This window comes from Carlito syrichta, unplaced genomic scaffold (genome assembly GCF_000164805.1).
Source record: "Carlito syrichta isolate Samal-C Ts95f unplaced genomic scaffold, Tarsius_syrichta-2.0.1 Scaffold311678, whole genome shotgun sequence".
NCBI classification, from domain to species: Eukaryota; Metazoa; Chordata; class Mammalia; order Primates; family Tarsiidae; genus Carlito; species Carlito syrichta.
In genome coordinates, this window is record NW_007255774.1 from 393211 (window position 1) to 414293 (window position 21083).

Sequence of the window (21083 nt, forward strand, 5' to 3'; positions counted from 1 at the left end):
TTTTTTTTGCTGAGGATTGTTTTAGCTATTTGTGGTTGTTTATGTTGCCATATGAATTCCTGTATTGTCATTTCCAGGTCTGAGAAGACTGCTGCTGGTAATTTAATAATGGATAGTGCATTAAATCTGCAGATTATCTTGGGTAGGATGGACATCTTAACAATATTGATTCTTCCAATCCATGAGCACGAAATATTTTTCCATTTGCTTGTGTCATCTTTGATTTCTCTGAGCAGTGTTTTGTAGCTTTCGTTGTAAAGGTCTTTCACATCTCTATTTAGGAAGATGCCAAGGTATTTCATTTTTTGTGGTTATTGTGAATGGGATTTTGCTTTTTATTTGAGTTTTTGTCTGTTTATTGTTGGTGTATAAGAATACGGCTATCTTTTGCACCTTTATTTTATACCCTGAGACTTGGCCAAAGTCTTTTATCAGTGCAAGGAGTTTTTTGACAGATTCTCTTGGGTTTTCGAGATATAGAATCATGTCATCTGCAAAGAGGGATAACTTGACTTCCTCTCTTCTTATTTTGATACCCTTGGTCTCCTTCTCTTGTCTGATTGCTCTAGCTAGGACTTTCAAAACTATGTTGAACAGGAGGGAAGAGAATGGGCATCCTTGTCTTTTTCTTTGTTTTCAGGGGAAATGGTTCCAATTTCTGTCTGTTTAGCAGTATGCTGGCTGTGGGTTTCTCGTCGATGGCTCTTACTATTTTGAGGTATGTTCTATCTATGCCTAGATGTTCGAGGGCTTTTATCAAGAAGGGGTGCTGGATTTTATCAAAAGTTTTTTCCACGTCTAATGATATAATCATGTGGCTTTTGTTTTTACATCTGTTGATGTATTTAATTACATTATTAAGACATTACATGGTCTTGCGAATGTTGAACCAGCCCTTTATCCTGGGGATGAAGCCTCCTTGGTCATGGTGATGATTTTTGAGATGTGTTGTTGGATCCAGTTTGCTAGGAAGGAAGAGAGTGTTTATCATCCAGGGTGTTCACAGGAGGGCTGAGAGTCTTACTCTTTGGTAAAAATGTCCAGTGAGAGGCTGGCAGAGTCCATGGAAACATAGCCTTTGGTGGGGCTTTCAGCATTTCTTTCAGCCTCCCAACAACCCTGCAGCTGACGTGGGGACACTGTGAAATATCGTTTCTGCAAAACGAACATGGATTTCCAGGAACACTGGTGACAGTCAGGTCCTGTGGAAGGGCCAAGGGCAGAGTAGAGCAATATAAGTTAAATAATTCAGGAAAGATGTTGGTTGAGTTATGAAAACCCTGGAATTGGTGTCGGCTATCATTGAATCCATAGCAAGGGGCTTAATTAGGCTTCCCATCTGAAGAAAGACCCCATGCGAAGCGCCACCTGATCTTCCCAATAGCATCAGTTGCCTAGCAGCTTGCCTCTGCCTCTTTTCAGTCTCACCTAAAAATGTGTCTGGCCTCCTCATTCCATTCCCAGCCATTAGGAAAAGCTAAACTGTAGGCATGATCATGGGAACTCCCTACTGAACTTGAATAGGCAAAGCGTGTGTGTTTTAACACGAAACTTTGAAGTCCCACTGTTTTCTCCCATCTAGACACTTGGCACATTCCATACACAAGGGGGACCCAAAAAAACCCAGAATTATTTTTGGGAGGGTGGGCCTCTTACAGTACAGACTTCCTTCTCTAGGTAACTGTTCTAGGAACCCATCAGCGAGTGTTATTGCGAGAGGCTGCATTCGGCCTCAGTGAGTTTTTTGGGGGGAGTCTTTCAACATGCTTGCCCATTTCATGATGGGTGATTTGTGAGCGCACCTGTCCACACCAGGCTGAGTGTTCAGCAGTTTTTGACCAAAAATGGCGTGACTCCCATGCCCCACTCTCCCTATTCACCTGATCTCACCTGGAGCAACTTTTTTCCCCCACTGAAATGAAAAAAGTCCTCAAAGGGAAGCATTTTGCCAAGGTGGAAGGAACAAAAACTGGCAGAGGCACCAAAAGGCATAAACATGGACAAGTTCAAAAACTGCTTTGAGCAGTGGAAAAAGCATCTCGATAGTTATATTGAATCAAACAGAGAGTACTTTGAAGGTGACTGAAGTTTAAACATGTGAGAATCAATACACAATTTTTTATAAATAAATTCTGTTCTTTGGGGGAGTCCTCTCTCGTAGAGTTCTTGGGCGGCTGCCGCATGGAGACCACCATGCTGAGTAGAGTGGGTGGGATTTCAGGCACCAGGCTCCCACAAGACTTTAAAAGCTAGGGAGAGAAATGATGCATCCGAGAGGACTCAGAGGTTTCTCCGCACTTCATGTACATTCTTAATCTTATGCTGAGAAAACAGACCCAGAGAGCTCATGCACTAACATGCTGCTAAGAAGGCTTTGCAAGTGCAGTAAGAGAGCCCTTACTGCAGTACTCTGGAGTATTAAGGGAAGGAATACTGACGTATTAGAAGATGCACAGAGGCCAGAGGCACAGATGTGAGATGGGGAAAGTCTTAAAAACAGCTGAAAAGGCAGTGGCTTGGGGGCAAGGCGTGGGCTGAAACAGGCATTACCAATGAACAGGCACAAGTTGTCTCCGCCTAGGAAAGAACCGTGGAGAGGACGTTACCAGCTATTGCTACTTTCTGACTTGGGCTTCGTTTTTTAGAGAATGTAAATATGTATTTATTATTTTAAAATTATTATTGTTAAAATGACTATTTCCTGACATACGTCATATCAAAAACAAATCATGAATTACAGTCAAACCTAACTGTTGGGGAAATATCTATTATCAGTAACAATAGCTGATTTTTCTTTTTTTTAGTATTCAGATGTTCCACACTCTGGACTAAGTACTTTACATAGGTTATTTTGCTTAATCTTCAGAGCAGCAGTAAAGGGTATTACTATTGTAGCCATTGTTTTACTTTTCATCACCTCTGGCTTGCAGTTGAAAACACTGAGACTGAGTGACTCTCAAGGTCATACACACAGTGCGGTCTTGTTGAGTCAAGACTTGAATTCAGATGTATAAAAATCCAAAGCTACATTTTTTAACTACTCCTACTCGGCCTCTAATTATCACATGTCCTCATTGTTACATTGTAATAAAAAAAGAACTAAAATAACTGGACCTATGCCTAGTCATCTTCTGCTGTAATGTGGATTTTGAAGAAGTCACATAAAAGATTACTTTCAAGCCTTCAAAATCCTGTTTTTGTAGGTTAGGAATATTCCCACCAGGTGGCAGCAACATACAGGGTTACATTTTTATATGTAGGCAGGAAGAAAACGAGGAAAAGTAATTAGAATATCTTTCTATAAAAAAATTAAATGAGACTGGGCGTGGTGGCTCACGCCTATAATCTCAGTACTTTGGGAGGCCAAGGTGGGAGGATCGCTTGAGCCCAGGAATTCAAGACCAGCCTGGGCAAGACCTTGTCTCTATAATAACAACAACAACAACAACAACAACAATAATAATAATAACAAAATTAGCTAGGCATGTTGTCTGGAAGCTGAGGTGGAAGAATCGCCTGAGCCCAGGAGGTTGAAGCTGTGGTGAGTTGTGATAGTATCACTGCCCTTCAGCTGGGTGACAGAGTGAGATCCTGACTCAAAAAAAAAAAAAAAAATTAAAATTAAAAATGTTTTTTCTCATATATCATTAAAGGTTTTTTTTTCATGATACTGAAGCAAAGAGAGCTTGAGCACTCCAGGTCTGGAGAAGAAGGAGCCTGTGCTTAGAGATTCTGAGTTTAGACAAACCAAACCTGAGACTGTTTCACCTTTGATTGACTCTGTGATCTTGGGAAAGTTAAATTAGCCTCAAAAGGATGTTGCAGTGATTAAATAAAATATGTGCTTGATACAAACTTGGAATTCAATATGTGGGAGTTGTGGTCATTATACGCATATCCTTGGTAACTTTGTTTCCCTTTAAAAACTTCTTTCTTTCTTTTTTTTGAGTTGGAGTCTCATTCTGTCACCCAGACTGGAGTGCAGTGGCACGCTCCCGGCCACCCAGCATCAACCTGCTGGGCTCCGGTGATCCTTCCGCCTCAGCCTTCCAAGTAGCCAGAACTACAGGCGTGCACTACCACGCCTGGCTAATTTTTGATGTAGCATAGAGACGAGGTCTCGCCAAGTTGTCTGGGTGGGTCTTGAACCCGTGGGCTTAGGCAATCCACTCGTCTCGGTCTCCCAAAGTGCTGGGATTATAGACTGAGCCACTGAGCCTGGTTAAAAACTTATTTCTATAAAGAAACATTAAATCCTACAGATTAAATTGAATCTCCTTTGGATTTATGGATAAGTTCTGGGTAGATTCATGACAAATTTCCATGCCAGCTACAACTTTACTTAGGGAATCATTTTGGTACCTGGTCTCTTTCAATACTTCTAAAAAGGTACACTGTAAACAAAACAAAGCAATGCATACACGGTGTATAGAAGGGCATTAAGCGTGTTGTTGGCTAAATTAAAAAAAAAACTTTAATGGCTTCTTACTGCTTACAGAATTAAATCAATAGTGCTCAGCATATAGGGTTCGGCATATAAGATTCTAATCTTGAAAGTCGCCCACATAGGTACCCTGTACTGCCTGGCATGGTGGCTTATGCCCAGGAGATTGAGGTTATGGTGAACTCTGAGCCTGCCACTGCACTATAGCTTGGGTGATAAGTAAGATCCCAACAAACAAACAAATACATAAATAAACTACTTTGTACATTTCTAGTACTATCCATGTACTACTATTTATAGTAACCCAGTATTTCCGTTCATGGTGCTCTGGTATATTATGGTCAGTCGTCATAAATGCTTGTCATAAATAATTTTATAGAATACAAGTTAAAATTGGGAGGGTACTGAATACACATTGCTTTAATACAGTATTTTAGATTCAAGAGGATTTCTGTTATAGCATTATAGTCTTTTCTGGTTTTCTGAGTAGGACATACATATTTTTTTGAGACAGAGTCTCACTCTGTTGGCCAGGCTGGAGTGCTGTGGTGTGACCATAACTCACTGCAGTCTCAAACTCCTGGGCTTAAGCAATTCTCCTGCCTCAGCCTCCTGAGTAGTTGGGACTACAGGGGCATGCCACCATTCTCAGTTAATTTTTGTATTTTTTTGTAGAGGCGCAGTCTCGCTATGTTGCCCAGGGTGATAAAAATACTTTTCAGGGTGACAATGAACATGATGGGAATTGGACATATACAGGCAGGTCTTGTGGCTGTGCCTTGGGCTGGAAAAGAACCGCGCTAAGAATCATTCTTCTGGCTATGTTGCCCACAATATCCTCACACAACTTTACTCCTTTGTATGATTGCTCAAGCTTTTCTTCTGCTTCCATTAAAAAAAAAAATCTACCTTACTTCCTTATATAGCATCCCACAAGATTCTTACTTAAATATCGCTTCCTCTGTGAAGCCTTTCCATCCCACCAGCTATCACTCCCTCTCTCTGTTTGCTTTATGATTATTATCCCTCTCATTCATTCAACAAACATTTGAATGCCTAGAGTGATCACATACATTGCCCATAATTTGATTATGTGTCTGCCATTCCAGCAGGAATGCAGGCATTTGCATATGAGGACCACTTCCAAATTATTGTTGTACTCCCAGAGCTCAGTAGAAAGGTGAGAACAGAGAAGGCATTCAATAAAGTTGGCTAATTTGTGAACTAAAAAAAATAGAAGAATAAAGACTAGAGTGTCATGGGTGTGAGAATCATATATCCAAGGTTACAGATGAGACCGGTAAGAGAAAGAGAGGGAAGAGGGAGAGGAAAACGTAGAAAGTATCCTGCACATTTCAAAAAAACACATGTCCTCAGGAGCCTAAGAGCAATGTGCCCCATTGTTTTCGCAGGAGTTACTGGCACCTAATTGTCAGTGGACACAGGCACCAGGATCCTTTGTCCGTAGTGCATTTCACATTTGTTATCAAATCCTAATCTTCAAATTCTATCAGTAAAGCCATTAATAGACCACAGAGTGAATATGAAAGCCTTTGGTGATTGCCAGAGGGAAAAACAAACAGAATCCACAAACGTGTAGGCAAACAAGCTAGTACCAGCTGGAAAAGCCCATGCACCTAGAGACCAAAAGTTCAGGGGGTTCAGGGTATAAGAGAGAGACTCAGCCTCCCTCCATGCCCCAGCCCTTGACTCTGCCCGTGTCCTGCAAGTTGGTAGGCAGTTGGAAGCCGGCACCATGAAAGTCCTGATCTTGGTCTTGGCTTGTCTACACCTCTCAGGAGGTGTGGAAAGGTGTGTATTGGGATTCAGTTTCATTGTGGATTCCAGCCTCCAGGGTGAATGATGCATCAGCCTTCCTCCTCAAGTGCCCTGGGAAGCTGGCCAGGCTGTCTCTTGTGCTGTGTACTGAGTATCCCCTGAGGCCAAGATGTGAATGTATGGTGTGTGTGTGTGTGTGTGTATGTGTGTGTGTGTGTGTGTGTGTGTGTGTGTAAGGGTGGGGATGTTTTGTTGGCTAAGAAGGAAGGATGCACAATCTCCGTCCCAAGCTTATAGGAGAGACTGGGAAGAAATAGGCATTTATTCTCTGGAAACAACATATAAGCACAAAACCCCCAACATGGGTGTATCGCCATGCTGAGATGCTGGAGTGACCGCTGGAGTGGTTAGAGCTTGCTAGGATCTGGAAGGATTTCCTAGAAGGGCCCTTTCTGCGTAGAGTGCTGGAGAGATTTGCATCCTGTGGGTCAGATCATCGAAGGGATTGCTTTAATGGGGCCAAAGTGAAGCTCATTCCTCTTGTTGACCATATTCCCTGCAGAATCGTTCTGAGGAAGGGCAAGTCTATCCGCCAGGCGATGGAGGAGCAGGGCGTCCTGGAGACGTTCCTAAAGCACCACCTCAAGGTTGACCCAGCTGCCAAGTATGATTTCAATAAATATGCTGTTGCTTACGAGCCCATCACCAACTACATGGACGTGAGTGAAAGGGTCGGGGGTGTCCATGACTCTTGTAGGAACACTACTCAGAGGTCCTCATTGTACCTTATGCTAGCTGTAATTTTAAAACTAGTCACTAAGCCTAAGGCCCACCTTTCTATGGAAAGGATCAGAATAAATTAGGAGTTGGGGCTGGACGTGGTGGCTCACACCTGTAATCTCAGCACTTTGGGAGGCTGAGGCAAGAGGATTGCCTTAGCCCAGGGGTTGGAGATCAGCCTGGACAACTTGGTGAGACCTTGTCTCTACAATTAAAAAAAAAAAAAAGGCAACCCCTCGGGTCCCCTCCTACTGTGGGAGATTTTCTATTCTCTCAATAAATCCTGCTTTCTCAAAAAAAAAAAAAAAAAAAAAATTAGCCAGGCATGGTGGTGCACACCTGTGGTTCCAGCTATTTGGAAGGCTGAGATGGAAGGATCACCTGAGCCTAGCAAGTTGAGGCTGTGGTAACTGTGAGCATGCCACTGCACTCCAGCCTGGGTGATAGAGTGAGATTCTGATTTTAAAAAAAATTTTGAGTTGGCACCATCTAATAGTATAGCTTTCCTCTCATTACTGGCCATCTTGCTGAAGCACTGTGTATGTGGTGAAGAGATTTGTGGTGGGAATGTTCAAGTCCACGGAGGCCTCCATGGGGGAGTCCTGACAATGAGCTGCCGGGAAGAAAAGAAAAACACATGTGAAGCTGGCGGGAAGAGGCTCCAGACTCTCCAACATGACTTTCCTTCTTTGGAAAAACATGTTGGTCCTGAGTCAATGTGTGAATGTTCTCAAGTCTATAATGTCTCTTGGGGGCATCCCGGCATTCTGGTGTTCCATGGAGTATCCTTAGTGAGATGCTATGCATCTTAGTGGGAGCTATAGATGAAGGAACTAGAGGTGGGGACATGCCAGGACTGGTCAAAATTGCTTAGAGCCTAAGCTACCTCCCAGTGAGGTACTCTTCTTGCTCTTTGTGCTGCCTCTTCACCCCTTGTATATCTGTATAAAGTGGCTCATGCCTGTAATTTCAGTACTTTGAGAGGCCAAGGTGGGAGGATTTCTTGAGCCCAGGAGTTCGAGACCAACCTGGGCAATGTAAAACTAAAAGTATTAGCTAATTTTTTATGGGCTAATCTATGGCTGGAAGGGAAGGAGAGGTGAGTGTGTGTGTGTGTGTGTGTGTGTGTGTGTGTGTGTGTGTGTGTGTGTGTGTATGGACATTGGGAAAGGAGAAAAGCGTGGGCGTTTCTCCATTTTTGGGTATTCTGGCATAGCATGCCTCTGAAGGCGTCTATTTAATGTAAAAGTAGAAAACACACTTGCAAGAGAGTGTTGTCTTACTAAACTAAGTCTCAACTGGTCAAAGGCTTACAGCTAGGGAGAAAAAGTTGAATCTTGAGAGGAACTGGTTCCAGATGGCAAGGAGAGCTTGTGGGAGAAGCCTCCCATTCCTTCAAGGAAATGCTTTGAGAAGAATGTGGTTTCCTATGGGTCAACTTCCTGCTCATCCTTAGGACAGGGTTTAGCTGCCTAATGCCCTCTTCGTGGTTTTCCTTTTTTACAGTCTTTCTACTTTGGGGAGATCAGCATTGGGACACCACCCCAAAATTTCCTAGTTCTCTTTGACACGGGGTCTTCCAACCTGTGGGTGCCCTCCACCTACTGCCAGAGCCAGGCTTGCTGTGAGTACACATGCGTCACCCTCTACCCTGCAGACGGGTGCAGACGGCAGGGCAGGACTTGGGTGTGGGCTAATCACTACAAGTCCAGAGTTCTTTGTGCCTATCCACATGCCACCCTTCTGATGTTAGGACCATCTGGAGACCCTGTTTTCTCAGTCTGTCACTTCAGGACCACATCTCGGAAGTGCTGACTGTTCTGGAGAGAGCGGAAATAGACAGACTCAGGCTTCCATTCCTTCCTACCTTGTTCCCCTCAGCTCTCTCCTGTGGCCCCAAATATCTGGCACTTCTCAGACAACCCATCCCTCAGGGAGTGGTGGATGAGGAGGAGTTTGGGCCATGTCTGTCATCTAAGGGGACAAACTTTTCTGTGGCTAGCATCGGTTGTCTACAAGCAAAGAGTCTAGAATGATGCTCCATCCCAGCCTTGGTCTGATGATCCCAAGCCATTAAGGGTAAGTTGACTCCATGTGTTTTGTACTCAATGACTGACACTAATATTCCATTCTGTCTTTCTACAGACAACCACAACAGGTTCAATCCCAGCCAGTCCTCCACCTTCAGCAACAATGGACAAACCTATACACTGTCCTACGGGAGTGGCAGCCTGAGTGTGGTGTTGGGATATGACACTGTGACTGTGAGTAATGTTCTTATAGCCTCTGAGGGTCTGTGATTAGGCTCCCCTCACATTTTTTTTTTTAAATAATTCCTTAGGTTATTAGAGAAATACATTCTTACTAATTAGGTACAACCTTTCCAGCAGCTGAGAGTCCGTCAAAGGCTGTTTAATTCAACCTTCCTGCAGGAATTGCTTCCACAACAGTCCTGACTATAGAAATCTCTTTGTGTTGTGCTAAAGTTGCGACATCTTCTTGTGACTTTGCTCTGTGGTCCTAACTCTGCTCTCTGGGCACACACAGAATAAATCTGCTGTCTCTTCCACCCAGTTGCACTTTGCATATTTGAAGACAAGTCCTTTCATTACTTTCTTATTTCTTTTGGTCAAATACCCACAGTTCTAGTTCCTTTAATTATCCTTTATTTTGTTTTTTTGAGTTAGGCTGTCACTCTGTTGCCCGGGCTGGAGTGCAGTGGCACAACCACGGCTCATCCCAGCCTTGATCTGCTGGGCTTAGACGATCCTTCCTCCTCAGCCTCTTGAGTAACTGGGACTACAGGTGCGGGTCACTCCTCTAATATTGTTTCTTAATGAGAATTCATTTCAAATAGTTTATTGTGTCAATATACATATAATCTTAACCCCAAATGTCAAAGACTGGAAAAGTGCTTGTGATAAAACATTAAACAAACAAAATCAAAATACAAGTGTAATAAACACGGTGATTACCTCCCAAGTATTCAGCTGTTCTTCCCTTTTCCATATCCTTCTGTCTTCTTTGGGGATCTATCTAGGTTCTATGGTGAACTGGCTACTTTTTTGATTTTGTGTAGAGACAAGGCTAACCATGTTGCCCAGGCTGGTCTTGAGCTCCTGGGCTCGAGCAATCCTCCCGCCTTGGCCTCCTAAAGTGCTGGGATTTCAGGCATGAGCCACCGTGCTCGGCTGCCTCTAATCATTCCTGCACATGGACTGTTCGGTATAAAACCAGTTACTCCTTCCACTGTCCATGGAAGTGAAAAGGACCACTCCAGAAAACTGTCTTCACTTCCCCAACACCCACCTTCTTTTTTCCCAAGACACTCATGGTTGGGTGACGCTGTTGCTCACTCACCTTCCACTCCCACACCCACTCTCTGTGGGAGAGAAGCCAACTTTCTCTCCCCGGGGGGTGCCAGCTAGATTCTAGACCCTGAGCACCTCAGTCAGGGAAGCCGTGGGATTTGCCCGCCTGAACGGTCAAGCTCTGCTCTCTGCTTGCCTAGGTTCAGAACATCGTTGTCAACAACCAGGAGTTTGGCCTGAGTGAGAATGAGCCCAACAATCCCTTCTATTACTCAGACTTTGACGGGATCCTGGGAATGGCCTATCCCAACATGGCGGTGGGGAACGCCCCGACAGTGATGCAGGGAATGCTTCAGCAGGGCCAGCTCACTCAGCCCATCTTCAGCTTCTACTTCTCTCGGTAGGAAGCCTCGTCCTGGGCGGGGCTCGGGGAAGGAGGCTCTGTGGGGGCGCTAGACGACCCTGGATCCAATGGGCCCAGGCCGTCAATAGGGTTACCTCACATAGCGGGTAGAACTTGCACCGTAAAATTCATGTGTTTCTGAAAATGTGTAATTATATTTGGGGAAGAATTTTTTTTTAAAAATAGACTTTGAGTTTTTAATTGTATCAGCCACAAGCCATATGATAGCTGTATTTTTCTTTATTTAAATAGCCTTAGGGGGAACACATGGTTTTTGGTTACATGGCTGAATTGTATAGTGGGAAAGAAGTCTGGGCTTTAAGTGTACCCAACACCCCATCCTGAGCACATTGTACTGGATAGGTGATTTTTCATCCCTCCACCCCTTTCTTCCTCCTCTTCTGAATCTCCAGTGGCCACTATACCATCCTCTATGCCTTTACAGATTCTTAGTTTAGCTCCCAGTTATAAGTGAGAACATGCAGTGCTTGATTCCTGCACTAGTTCACTTAGGATGATGTTCTCCAGTTCCATCCAAGTTGCTGCAAAAGACATTATTTCATTCATTTTGACGGCTGAAGGGTATTCCATGGTGCATCATAAACCACATTTTCATTATCTACTGATCAGTTGATGGGCATTTAGGTTGATTCCAAATCTTTGCAACTGTGAATTGTGCTGCAATGAACATGTGAATGCAGGCGCCTTTTTAGTTTAATGACCCCTGTTCCTTTGGGTAGAACCTAGTAGTGGGATTGCTGGATCAAATGGTAGACCTACTTTTAGTTCTTTGAGAAATCTCTGTACTGATTGCCATAGAACTTTAACTTACACTGCCACCAACAGTGTATAAGTGTTTCCTTTTCACTGCTGATAACCCTCTTCTTAAAAGTGAGTTGCAGTCCCTCAATACTTATTTAGGGGAATCTGGAGATTGCCATATAGTAAGTTCCCTACATAGGAACCTTCAAGTTCAAGAGTACCTTGAACTTTCAAAGATATAATTGTGTGTTTGCATGTTAAATCATGTAAGTTAGTTCACGTGTCTGGTGTCCACTGTCACATGGGTGCATCCTCTACAAGTGGTTGTGCTTTTGTGTACTTCATAGTAATGAATAGAGTACAGTAGTACAGTGTCTTTATTTCAAGCCCAGGATGTCTGGAAGCAAGCATAAAAGCAGCAATGATGTGGCTGGTGCTGTACAGTTGATTGTGTTGGGTACCTAGGCTAACTTTGCTGAACTTACAAACAAATTGGACTTACGAACACACTCTTGGAATGGAGCTCGTTCATATGTAGGGGACTTATTGCATTTGCACAACTGTAGAGCTACAGAACAAGCCACGTGAGCATTTGCTAGTAAGGATAATTATAGTGAGATGATAATTAGAATAGTATATTTGGCTTTATGAAGTGACATCTCAGAAGGCCTGCTATTAGTCCCATTTTGTCAGGGAGGAGGAGTTGGAGGCTCAAATGGTTCGTCAGTATTAATCAAGGCCACCTGCTGGTAGGTGTGAAGCCAAGACTCAAACTCAAGCATCCTGATCCCAAATCCAGTGCTTTTCTTACTCCACCTGGCCTGGATCTTTTGTGTCAAACTTCATCCCTTGTTCCTTCTTACCTAAACACATGATGCTTGAGATACCTGAAGTCCAAATGTCTTTCTCCTATGACTGGCCAGGATAGTGAAGACAAGAGGCCTGCATTCTTTCAGCATTGTGTAATGTCCTGATCATGACAGGAGCACGCCCACCACAATGCTCTTGAGGCCTCTGTCAGGCCCCATCCCAGCGCTGCTTCCTGTAGTTCTCACTTCCTCCAGGGTGGGTTTATCTGGGATGCTTTTTTATTTTATTTTTTAGAGATGAGGTCTTGCTAAGTTGCCCAGGCTGGTCTCGAACTCCTGGGCTCAATCAGTTCCCCTCCTCAGCGTCCCAAATTGCTGGGATTATAGGCATAAACAATGAAGCCCAGCCTGGAATGCTTCTACAGTTTGTATTTAGGTGCCTGGTTTCCAATTCCATCTTCCCCTTAATGGGCATAGTCTCTAACACCTTGGTGTTACTCTGAAAAGTGTCCTCTCCCTGGGTCTCAGAAGGCAGAGTCAGAGTCACCCAGTGGACTGCATCCCCTGTGCAGCACCTGAGTGTCTGAGGGAGCGAGGTGGGGAGAGAAAAGACAGAGAACTGCCTGACCCACTCGAGTTGTGGGAACTCACACTCTTCGGCATTTCTCCCCAGCCAACCAACTCGTCAGTATGGTGGAGAACTCATCCTCGGGGGTGTGGACCCCCAGCTCTATTCTGGACAGATCATCTGGACCCCTGTCACCCGGGAGCTGTACTGGCAGATTGCCATCCAAGAGTAAGTGGAGAGGGCAGTTCCCATGGATTAGGGATCCTTGTAGGGTGTTCCTCTGGTGTGACAATATTTCCTGTTCCTGTTATGGCTGACACTCTTCCTCCCTGTCACACAAGCTTCTTAAAAAATCACCAGCCTCCCTCAGGCTGAGGAGGTCCTGGAGCTCAGTAAACTCTGGCATCTAACTTTCGTCTAAACTTTTTGAACTGGTTACTGACACTTGGCCTGCTGGCAGGTTGGTCATTCCTTGGACTGTGAATCCATGCCTTTATTCTTGGAAGCTTCTTTATCCCGATCAGCATATTCTCGACCACTTCTATTGTTAGTGAAAGTCATAGCTGTCACTGATGTTTGGTATGTGCCAAATGCTGGTGCTAAGTACTGTAAATCTATTTTTGCATTTAATTTCCAAAACAGCACTAGGAAGAGATCAGCAATGTTTCTTTCCATAGATCAAGAAACCAAAGGTCAGAGGTTGAGTAACCTATTCAGAGTCCCATATTCCATAAGGCCAAAATTTGAGACAAAACTTATCTGATCCCAAAGCTCATGATTATGAATCAGTTACTTCTGCACTCAAAAGTCCTCAAGAACTCTCGATCACATGCAAATTAAAGACACAACTCCTATACTCAAGACCATATGAAAGCCAGGTCCCTATCGATACAGCCTTCCAGTGCTTCCTGATGTGAAGCACGGACTCTACCATGTCCCTGCCTCTGCCCATAACTTTCTTGCCCCCTTTCTTTTAAGTATACCACCTGGAATGCTTACTTGAGCGTTAGCTGTCTTTCAAAGCCCAGATTAATTTCCATCTCCTCTGAAACATCCTCGCAGGGGCCCAGTGCACAGTACTTTCTCTCTCTTTTGGTCCCATAGTACTTTTCTGTGCTCCTGTCACAATTGACACATCCTAGTCATTGGCTAAAGCACTGGCAAAACAGCCCAATGTGCAAGAGTAGAGAGAGGTAAGAGCTTGGCAGGTCTGGGGACTAGTTTAAGGTTCATGAAATGGAGGTGGCTTTTTCACATAACCCAATTTAACTCATCCTTTAAGCATTACTTCCTCAGAAAAGTCCTTGTCTGATGCCAGACTAGATTCAGTCCCCTTTTCTCTGGCATTCTGCAATGTGCACTTAACAGGGGGCAATTAAATGTCATATGTGTGTATTTATTACATGCCTGGCCCCTCCACTAGACTGTGGTGTCTGTCTTGTTCACCACTGTCTCCAAGTGCCTTACCCAATGTCTGTGCTCAGCAAATCTATGTGAAATGAAAAGGAAGACTAGAGTGGCAGAAAAAGCTGGATGAAGGATAAGAGACTAAATCATGTAAGATATTAAGTACCACATTATAGAGCTTATCAGCTACTGCCTCATGGCATTAGTTAGGGCTTAATGTGTTGTGTTGTTTCATCTCTATTAGAATGAGCGCCTTAAAACAGTAAGTACAAACTACCCGCTCCTTGTAGCATCATAATCCCTGAAAGTAAGTGTCTTACACATAATAGGTGCTCAAAATACACCTATTTATTGATTGCGAGTCCTCACTGTCTTTGGCACTATGTACTGGGCCCCATGCAGCAAGATGAAAGAAGAAGGGACAGCCTCTGTCTTTCTAGAACTTTTGAACAGAGCAGCAGAAGACACCAGTCCAAGGCCAGAACTGTGACTCCAATAACGCAAATGCACAGAAGCGTTACATGGGCAGATATGTGATAGGAGGGGTCTGGCTTCCTGGAAGAGGCAGGATGTCAGAGCTGCTGGCCTGGGGAGATGAGGGATGGACGTGGCTTATGTTTTCAATGGAGCCACTTGATTCTCTTTGTCTTGCTGTCCCCCTCAGGTTTGTCATTGGCAACCAGGCCACTGGCTTGTGCTCCCAGGGCTGCCAGGCCATCGTGGATACTGGGACCTTCCTGTTGGCTGTCCCCCAGCAGTATATGAGCTCCTTCCTGCAGGCAACGGGAGCCCAGCAGGCTCAGAACGGTGATGTGAGTAACTGAAAGCCAGGAGCAATTTCGTACACCCAGGCAGCCTTAACACAGTTGCCTGAGTGTGATGAGTTCATGAGAGAAAGGAGAAAGGGCTGGGTGGAACCCGTGTCTCTGGCTGCAAAGATCGGGTGGGGACGTGACACGATATTTTTGGCATGAACCCTTGATGCAAGGAAGGGTAAGGAGAGGGAGTACCACCAATTTGACCCAGACTGATTGTGAGTAGGGGGTGGCTGGTGAGTGTGGGGTGGAGGCCGCTGACCCACTGTAGGCCCTAGGAGTATTTGATTTGCTCTGAAATACCAGAGTCAGGGAACAATACATTTCTCCATTCCCTGTGGTCTCCTTCTTCCCTAGGAATACATCTTTGGGTTCCACGTCTGACAGCCTTCTGTCCCCATGTCTGCCCGCCTTTGTATTCAAATCTGTAGTTTGCTTCTCCCTGTATGCAAGAGTCTGTGCCCAGACTAAATCTCGGCTCCTCAGGTCACGCATATGTGTGTATGTGTGTGTGTGTGTGTGTGTGTGTGTGTGCACATGTGTGCATGTGCTGTGGTGAGGACACAGATGAGTGCGTATGAGCGCGTGCTTCCACAGGTATGTGTCCCCACGCCTTTTCTCTGTCCTTTGTACTTTCTGAGGCTAGAGACTATGTTCTAGAATGAGCCTCGTTCCTATGGCCATATTGATAGAACCCACATCCAAGAGAGGTTTAAGGAGAGGACGCGAGAAAGCAAAAGAGCAAGGTTGGTGTTGTGCCTGGGAATCAGGCTAGGCCTACCATGCTCTGAAACAGTCTTTGCTGGAAGGTCTAAGGGAAGTCTCACAGGGAACCCACAGGCAAAAAGGGGGGCTTGGGCCCTTTCTTTTGGGCTCCCGGTCCCTTGGAGCGCCTCAGCTCTGCCTCTTCTCCCTGTTAGTTTGTGGTCAACTGCAACTACGTCCAGAGTATGCCCACCATCACCTTCATCATCAGCGGGGCCCAGTTCCCGCTGCCTCCCTCTGCCTATGTCTTCAACGTACGTATTCACTCCCAGGCTTCCTGGATACTGTGATGGGGGGTGGGGGTGTTCCATGTCCCAGCTCACATCTGGGCAGCTCTGGGGATTCGCCAGGGGCCAGGCTGAGGCCGAACAAGAATTCAGAAGACCCGTTAGGTGTCATGGAATATAGGAGGGGGAGTCCCCGTGGAGAAAGGTCTCTACAGTGCAATTTGCCATATCTTCATGTCTTTTGTCTCTTCAGAACAATGGCTACTGCAGGCTCGGTATTGAGGCCACTTACCTGCCCTCCCCCAGCGGGGAGCCTCTGTGGATTCTGGGAGATGTCTTCCTCAAGGAATATTACTCTGTCTATGACATGGCCAACAACAGGGTGGGGTTTGCCCTCTCTGCGTAGAGTGGCCAGAGACAGCTGTCCCGAACCTTGTCTGCAGGACTCTGGGGTTGCCCTGGTGTTTCTGTGGGCTGATGGCAGCATTTATAATGATCTAGGCTCCTTCTGCTCACTGGAGTCTTACTTTCTGCAGTTAATAAATCAAGAAACTCCAACATCTTTGATGTTCATACCAAAATGTCTTTTTTGACGTATTATTCTGCTTTTAGTAGTTTATTCTGAGTTGCAACTTAGCAACTTATTATAGGGGATTGATCAGAGAAAATAAGAGATGGTCTCTGAGTATGAAATGGCAGCATTAATGTTAAGGACACAGTGGTATCTCCACGGGGAGCTCTGGTTAAAGGTCATCACCCTCCACCACTCTCTCCCCCAACACAATATGCTTCTCCCTCCATTCTTAGAACATGAACCAACTCAACCAACAGGGTGCAGTGGCTCATGCCTGTAATCCCAACATTTTGGGATATGAAGGCAAGAGGAGTCCAGGGGTTCGAGACCAGCCTGGGCAATTTGGTGAGGCCTTGTCTCTACAATAAATAAAAAAAAAAAACTAGGTGTAGTGGTACATGCCTGTATGTCCAGCTACTTGGAAGGCTGAGGCAGAAGGTTTGCCTGAGCCCAGTAGGTTGAGGCTGCAGTGACCATGATTGTGTACTCCAGACTGGGCAACAGAGTGAGATTCCAACTCAAAAAAATAATAATAAAAACAAAACAAAACATGAACCATGAACCAGAGCCATCACTGACTCAAGGACAACATAAGAGAGGGGGAACAAAATTCAACATTAAAGAGCATTTCAAACAGGTGCTCTGATCAGAAAACTTTTTTTTTTTTTTTTTTTGAGGGTAGCAGCATAGTTTGAAGATTAATGGCATTGTCTTCATTACTCCCTCCTGGTACTTAGGCTACTTCACATGTTCACTTTACCTGCCTGGACCTGAAAGCATTGAAGTTTAAAACTCCAATTTTCTTTACATGAAGAAAGGGAGACGTGGAGGGTGATCAAACAGTTTGTGTTCAAGTCAGATCTCGATTCAATGCAACAAATGTTTTTTATTACACTGCTGTGTAATAAAGTTCACTATGCCACAGGGGTGTGAAAAATATAAATCAGGCATAGCTTTCATCCCCCCCAAATTTTACTCAAGTAGAGTACCTAGCTTTGTGCATTTTCCCTGTTTGAAGTAAGACCAGTGGTTAAATTTGTATTACATAGTCATCAACAATCATTTGAAGTGGGGTTCTTCAAAGCAGAAAGCTGCCTCCAGGGAATTAAAAATGGGCACTTTCCTGGGATCTCAGACCTGTTTAAATAATAGAGATTTCACATTAATTCCAGTATAGTTAGAAAGATATATTGGGGGGGGATGCAAGGCATTCTCAATGCATGTGTGTGTGGGAGAGAGGAGATGGTGGTGGATATAGAAGTCCATTTTCCCACATCTTTTCGTTGATTCCCTTTACATATAATAGAGCTGACCTTACTGAATTGAGTAATGTTTGCCTGGGGCCACTTCTTTCTTTTTTAGTGCTGTGTTTCTCTTTTGGGAGAAATAGATTCCTTTTGTTAAAGGAAGGGAAATTCAGGTCAACCTCAATGCATCTCCACCTTCATCCCTGGCCTGTCATCCACTGATTTTTGTTTCTTTTGTTTTGTTTTGTTTATAGAGACAGGGTCTCTCCATGTTGCCCAGGCTGGCCTCGAACTCCTCGCCTTTTACCCTCAGTCTTCCAAAGTGCAAGTCACTGTTCTTGGCTCAGTATCACCTATGTTTATGCTCTGGCCTTTGATCCTGAGTCAAAAAGTATAATTTCTGGGAAGTTCTCAATATAATTACTGAGATACAACCCAATCCAAGTTATTACAAACTACCTGAAATGTATCAGCAGGTGTCAATCTGCTGGAACAATGTACGGTATTGGCAAAGCCAGAGTCAAAAAATTACATCTACTTCTGGATAATAACAACCTTTTCCTGAACCAGCTGAAACAACCAGCTGAAACTCCCCCACAGCTTAACGTCTGTTCCACCTTGTCAATCATTTGCGAGGTGGGACAAGATTTATTCATATGTGAGTGTTCCCCACTTTCCCCTAGCTACCTTCTGTCCTCACCACAGTAAATAAGGATTTTGCCTGCCCCCTTCCTATATTTTTGTGATAGAGAATTGGGGAACTGGGTTGAGAGACGGGGATTTGGTTCACAGAGGTAGAAGGAAAGAGGGAGAGGCGATAATTTAGATAGAAAGAGATGGAAAACAACAGGAAGTGAGAAGGGAAGAAAGCATGGAAATGGGCTGGGTGCAGTGGCTCATGCTTGTAATCCCAAACACTTTGGGAGGCCAACGAGGGAGGATCGCTTGAGGTCATGAGTTCAAGACCAGTCTGGGCCACATAGTAAAATACCGTCACTACAAAAAAAAAAAAAAAAAATTAGCCAGGCATGTTGGTATGAGCCTATTGTCCCTTCTACTTGGGAGACTGAGGTGAAAGGATCGCCTGAGCCCAGGAGGTCAAGACTGTGGTGAGCTGTGATTGTGCCACTGCACTCCAGCCTGGGCAACAGAGTGAGACTGAACTCAAAAAAAAAAGAAAAAAAAAGGAAAAAAGAAAAAGAAACCATAAAAATGGTGGTGAAGACAGAGCTTTGGACTTTGTTGGGTAAGATGATCCCAAGCAATATCTTTGGAGGGGAATAGAGAATGGTGATTTTGAGAAATGTTACCAAGGTTTACAAATCAGAGCCTTTGTAATATTCCTTAAGAGACATAAATAAATTTTGGAATGCTCATTAAATTACTATTTGTGCAGGTTTAATGTTCTTTTTAATTGTGAGTTTGCACAGAGTGGCCACATGGGACCTCACCCTGTATCTGGGTTATAAAACAGGTTCTACACTTTTCCATCAACTTAAATATTTCCCACGGCATCCTCCCTGCTTAGACATCATCCACTGACTCATGAAATATTAACTGAATCTCAGTTTGTGTAAATGAAATCTTCCCTGACATCTCTCCCCCTTCTCTCTGCCCACCCTCCTGCCCACCCCTGTGAAGAGGCAATGACTCCCTCCTTCGCACCTCCCATAGTGCACTGCACAGACCCTTGTATTTTATTCATTTGCAGCTTTGTCTTCCTAGCTAGGCTAGTATCTCCTGGAAGAAAGAGACTGTGAGATTTCTCCTCAAATCCCCAGATCTTAGATGCCTTGCTGATGATACGTGCTTAGCCAATGTCTGTCATTTCCACCAAAATGAATGATAGCACGAGTGAGGGAAAAACTCTGACAATGAACTCTGCCTGAAGGTGGCAAGAAAGAGGAAGATACCACAGAGGAAATCCTGGTAGGTGCGGGCCTTGAAGCATGGGTAGGAGCTTATTGGATAGAGTAGTAAGAAAGGGCAGCTCATGTATAAGAACAGCAAAAGAAAAAGCACAGAGGCTGGAGCGAGCATGTGGGATTGCACCAGCTGGAGTGCACAGGGCCTGAAGGAAATGGCACAGAGTGAGGTTGCCAAGGCAGAGTGGGATCAGATGGACAGGGCATTGCCAAAAGTCTAGACTTATTCTCTAATCAAGGGCATCCATATGACTTTAGATCAGATCTCGGAGAAAGAGCTCTGCAGTCTGGGCGTCTCTGCTGTCCAGTAGCCCTCAGCCGGGCCCTTCGTGTTCTCACACCTGGTATCTTCCTCACAAGACTCCTAAAAGACACAGCTCCAGCTGGCTGCATATTCTTTATCTTTGGTGGACCGTCTGCTCTAGAACCTCGGCCATTTTCTGAGGCTTGTGGGCATGGCTGGGAAACCCAAATGGAATTAAAGCGTCCCTTCTCATTTGACCCCTAAACCCAGGATTTAGAGCCAACCCAAAGTAGCCAGCTCTCTCCTTCCTCCTTCCTTAGTTCCACTCTGACTCTCTTCTCCACTCTCCATGAGTCACCAGGAACCTCACAAACTGTTCCCCACAGGCCTGATTTTTTTTTGAGCCAGAGTCTCACTGTCACCCAGGCTGAAGTGCAGCAGCACAATCATGGCCACTACAGCCTTGACCTGCTGGGCTCAGCGGATCCTTCTGCCTCAGCCTTCCAAGCAGCTGGGACTGCAGGCATGTGCCACCATGTCTGACTAATTCTGTTCGATTTGTTGTAGAGACGCGTTCTCACCATGTGGCCCAGGCTGGTCTCAAACTCCTGGGCTCTGGCAGCCCTCCTACCTCAGCCTCCCAAAGTGCTGGGATTTCAGGTGTGAACCACTGTGTCCAGCCCTGATGGAATGTTTGGCCAAGGCCTCTTCCTTCTCCCTCTCCCTGTCAAAGACATACTTGGAAGAATAGTCTCTTCTTGAGAAGATCTGATGTTTAATGAGTCCTCTGAATGTGGCCACAGCAGGTGAGGGGCTCTGACAGAAGGAGAGGCTGCCCAGGGACCTTGGGAATGGGACAGCTGTGGAGCTGGAAGCAGGCCCTGGGGCTGGATTTCTGGCACGTGCCTTCTGCAGCTGTTCTACTTTCACAGTGATGACCAGACTCCTCCTGGCTGAGACCTTATATAGAGAGAGCCCAGGGTCCTAGTCCTTTGTGCCGGGACCACAGCAGGGATGGGGAGG

At 44.9% G+C, this 21083-nt stretch overlaps 1 protein-coding gene across 1 annotated transcript; it reads left to right on the forward strand.

The window, feature by feature from the left end:
• Positions 1 to 6200: 6200 nt before the first annotated feature.
• LOC103271458 (gastricsin) lies at positions 6201 to 16476 on the forward strand. The gene is made up of 9 exons (XM_008068925.1): positions 6201 to 6256; positions 6786 to 6942; positions 8510 to 8627; positions 9149 to 9267; positions 10515 to 10714; positions 12962 to 13084; positions 14928 to 15075; positions 15999 to 16097; positions 16324 to 16476. Exons 1-9 carry the CDS (start codon positions 6201 to 6203, stop codon positions 16474 to 16476), a joined length of 1173 nt encoding a protein of 390 aa, XP_008067116.1.
• Positions 16477 to 21083: the final 4607 nt, after the last annotated feature.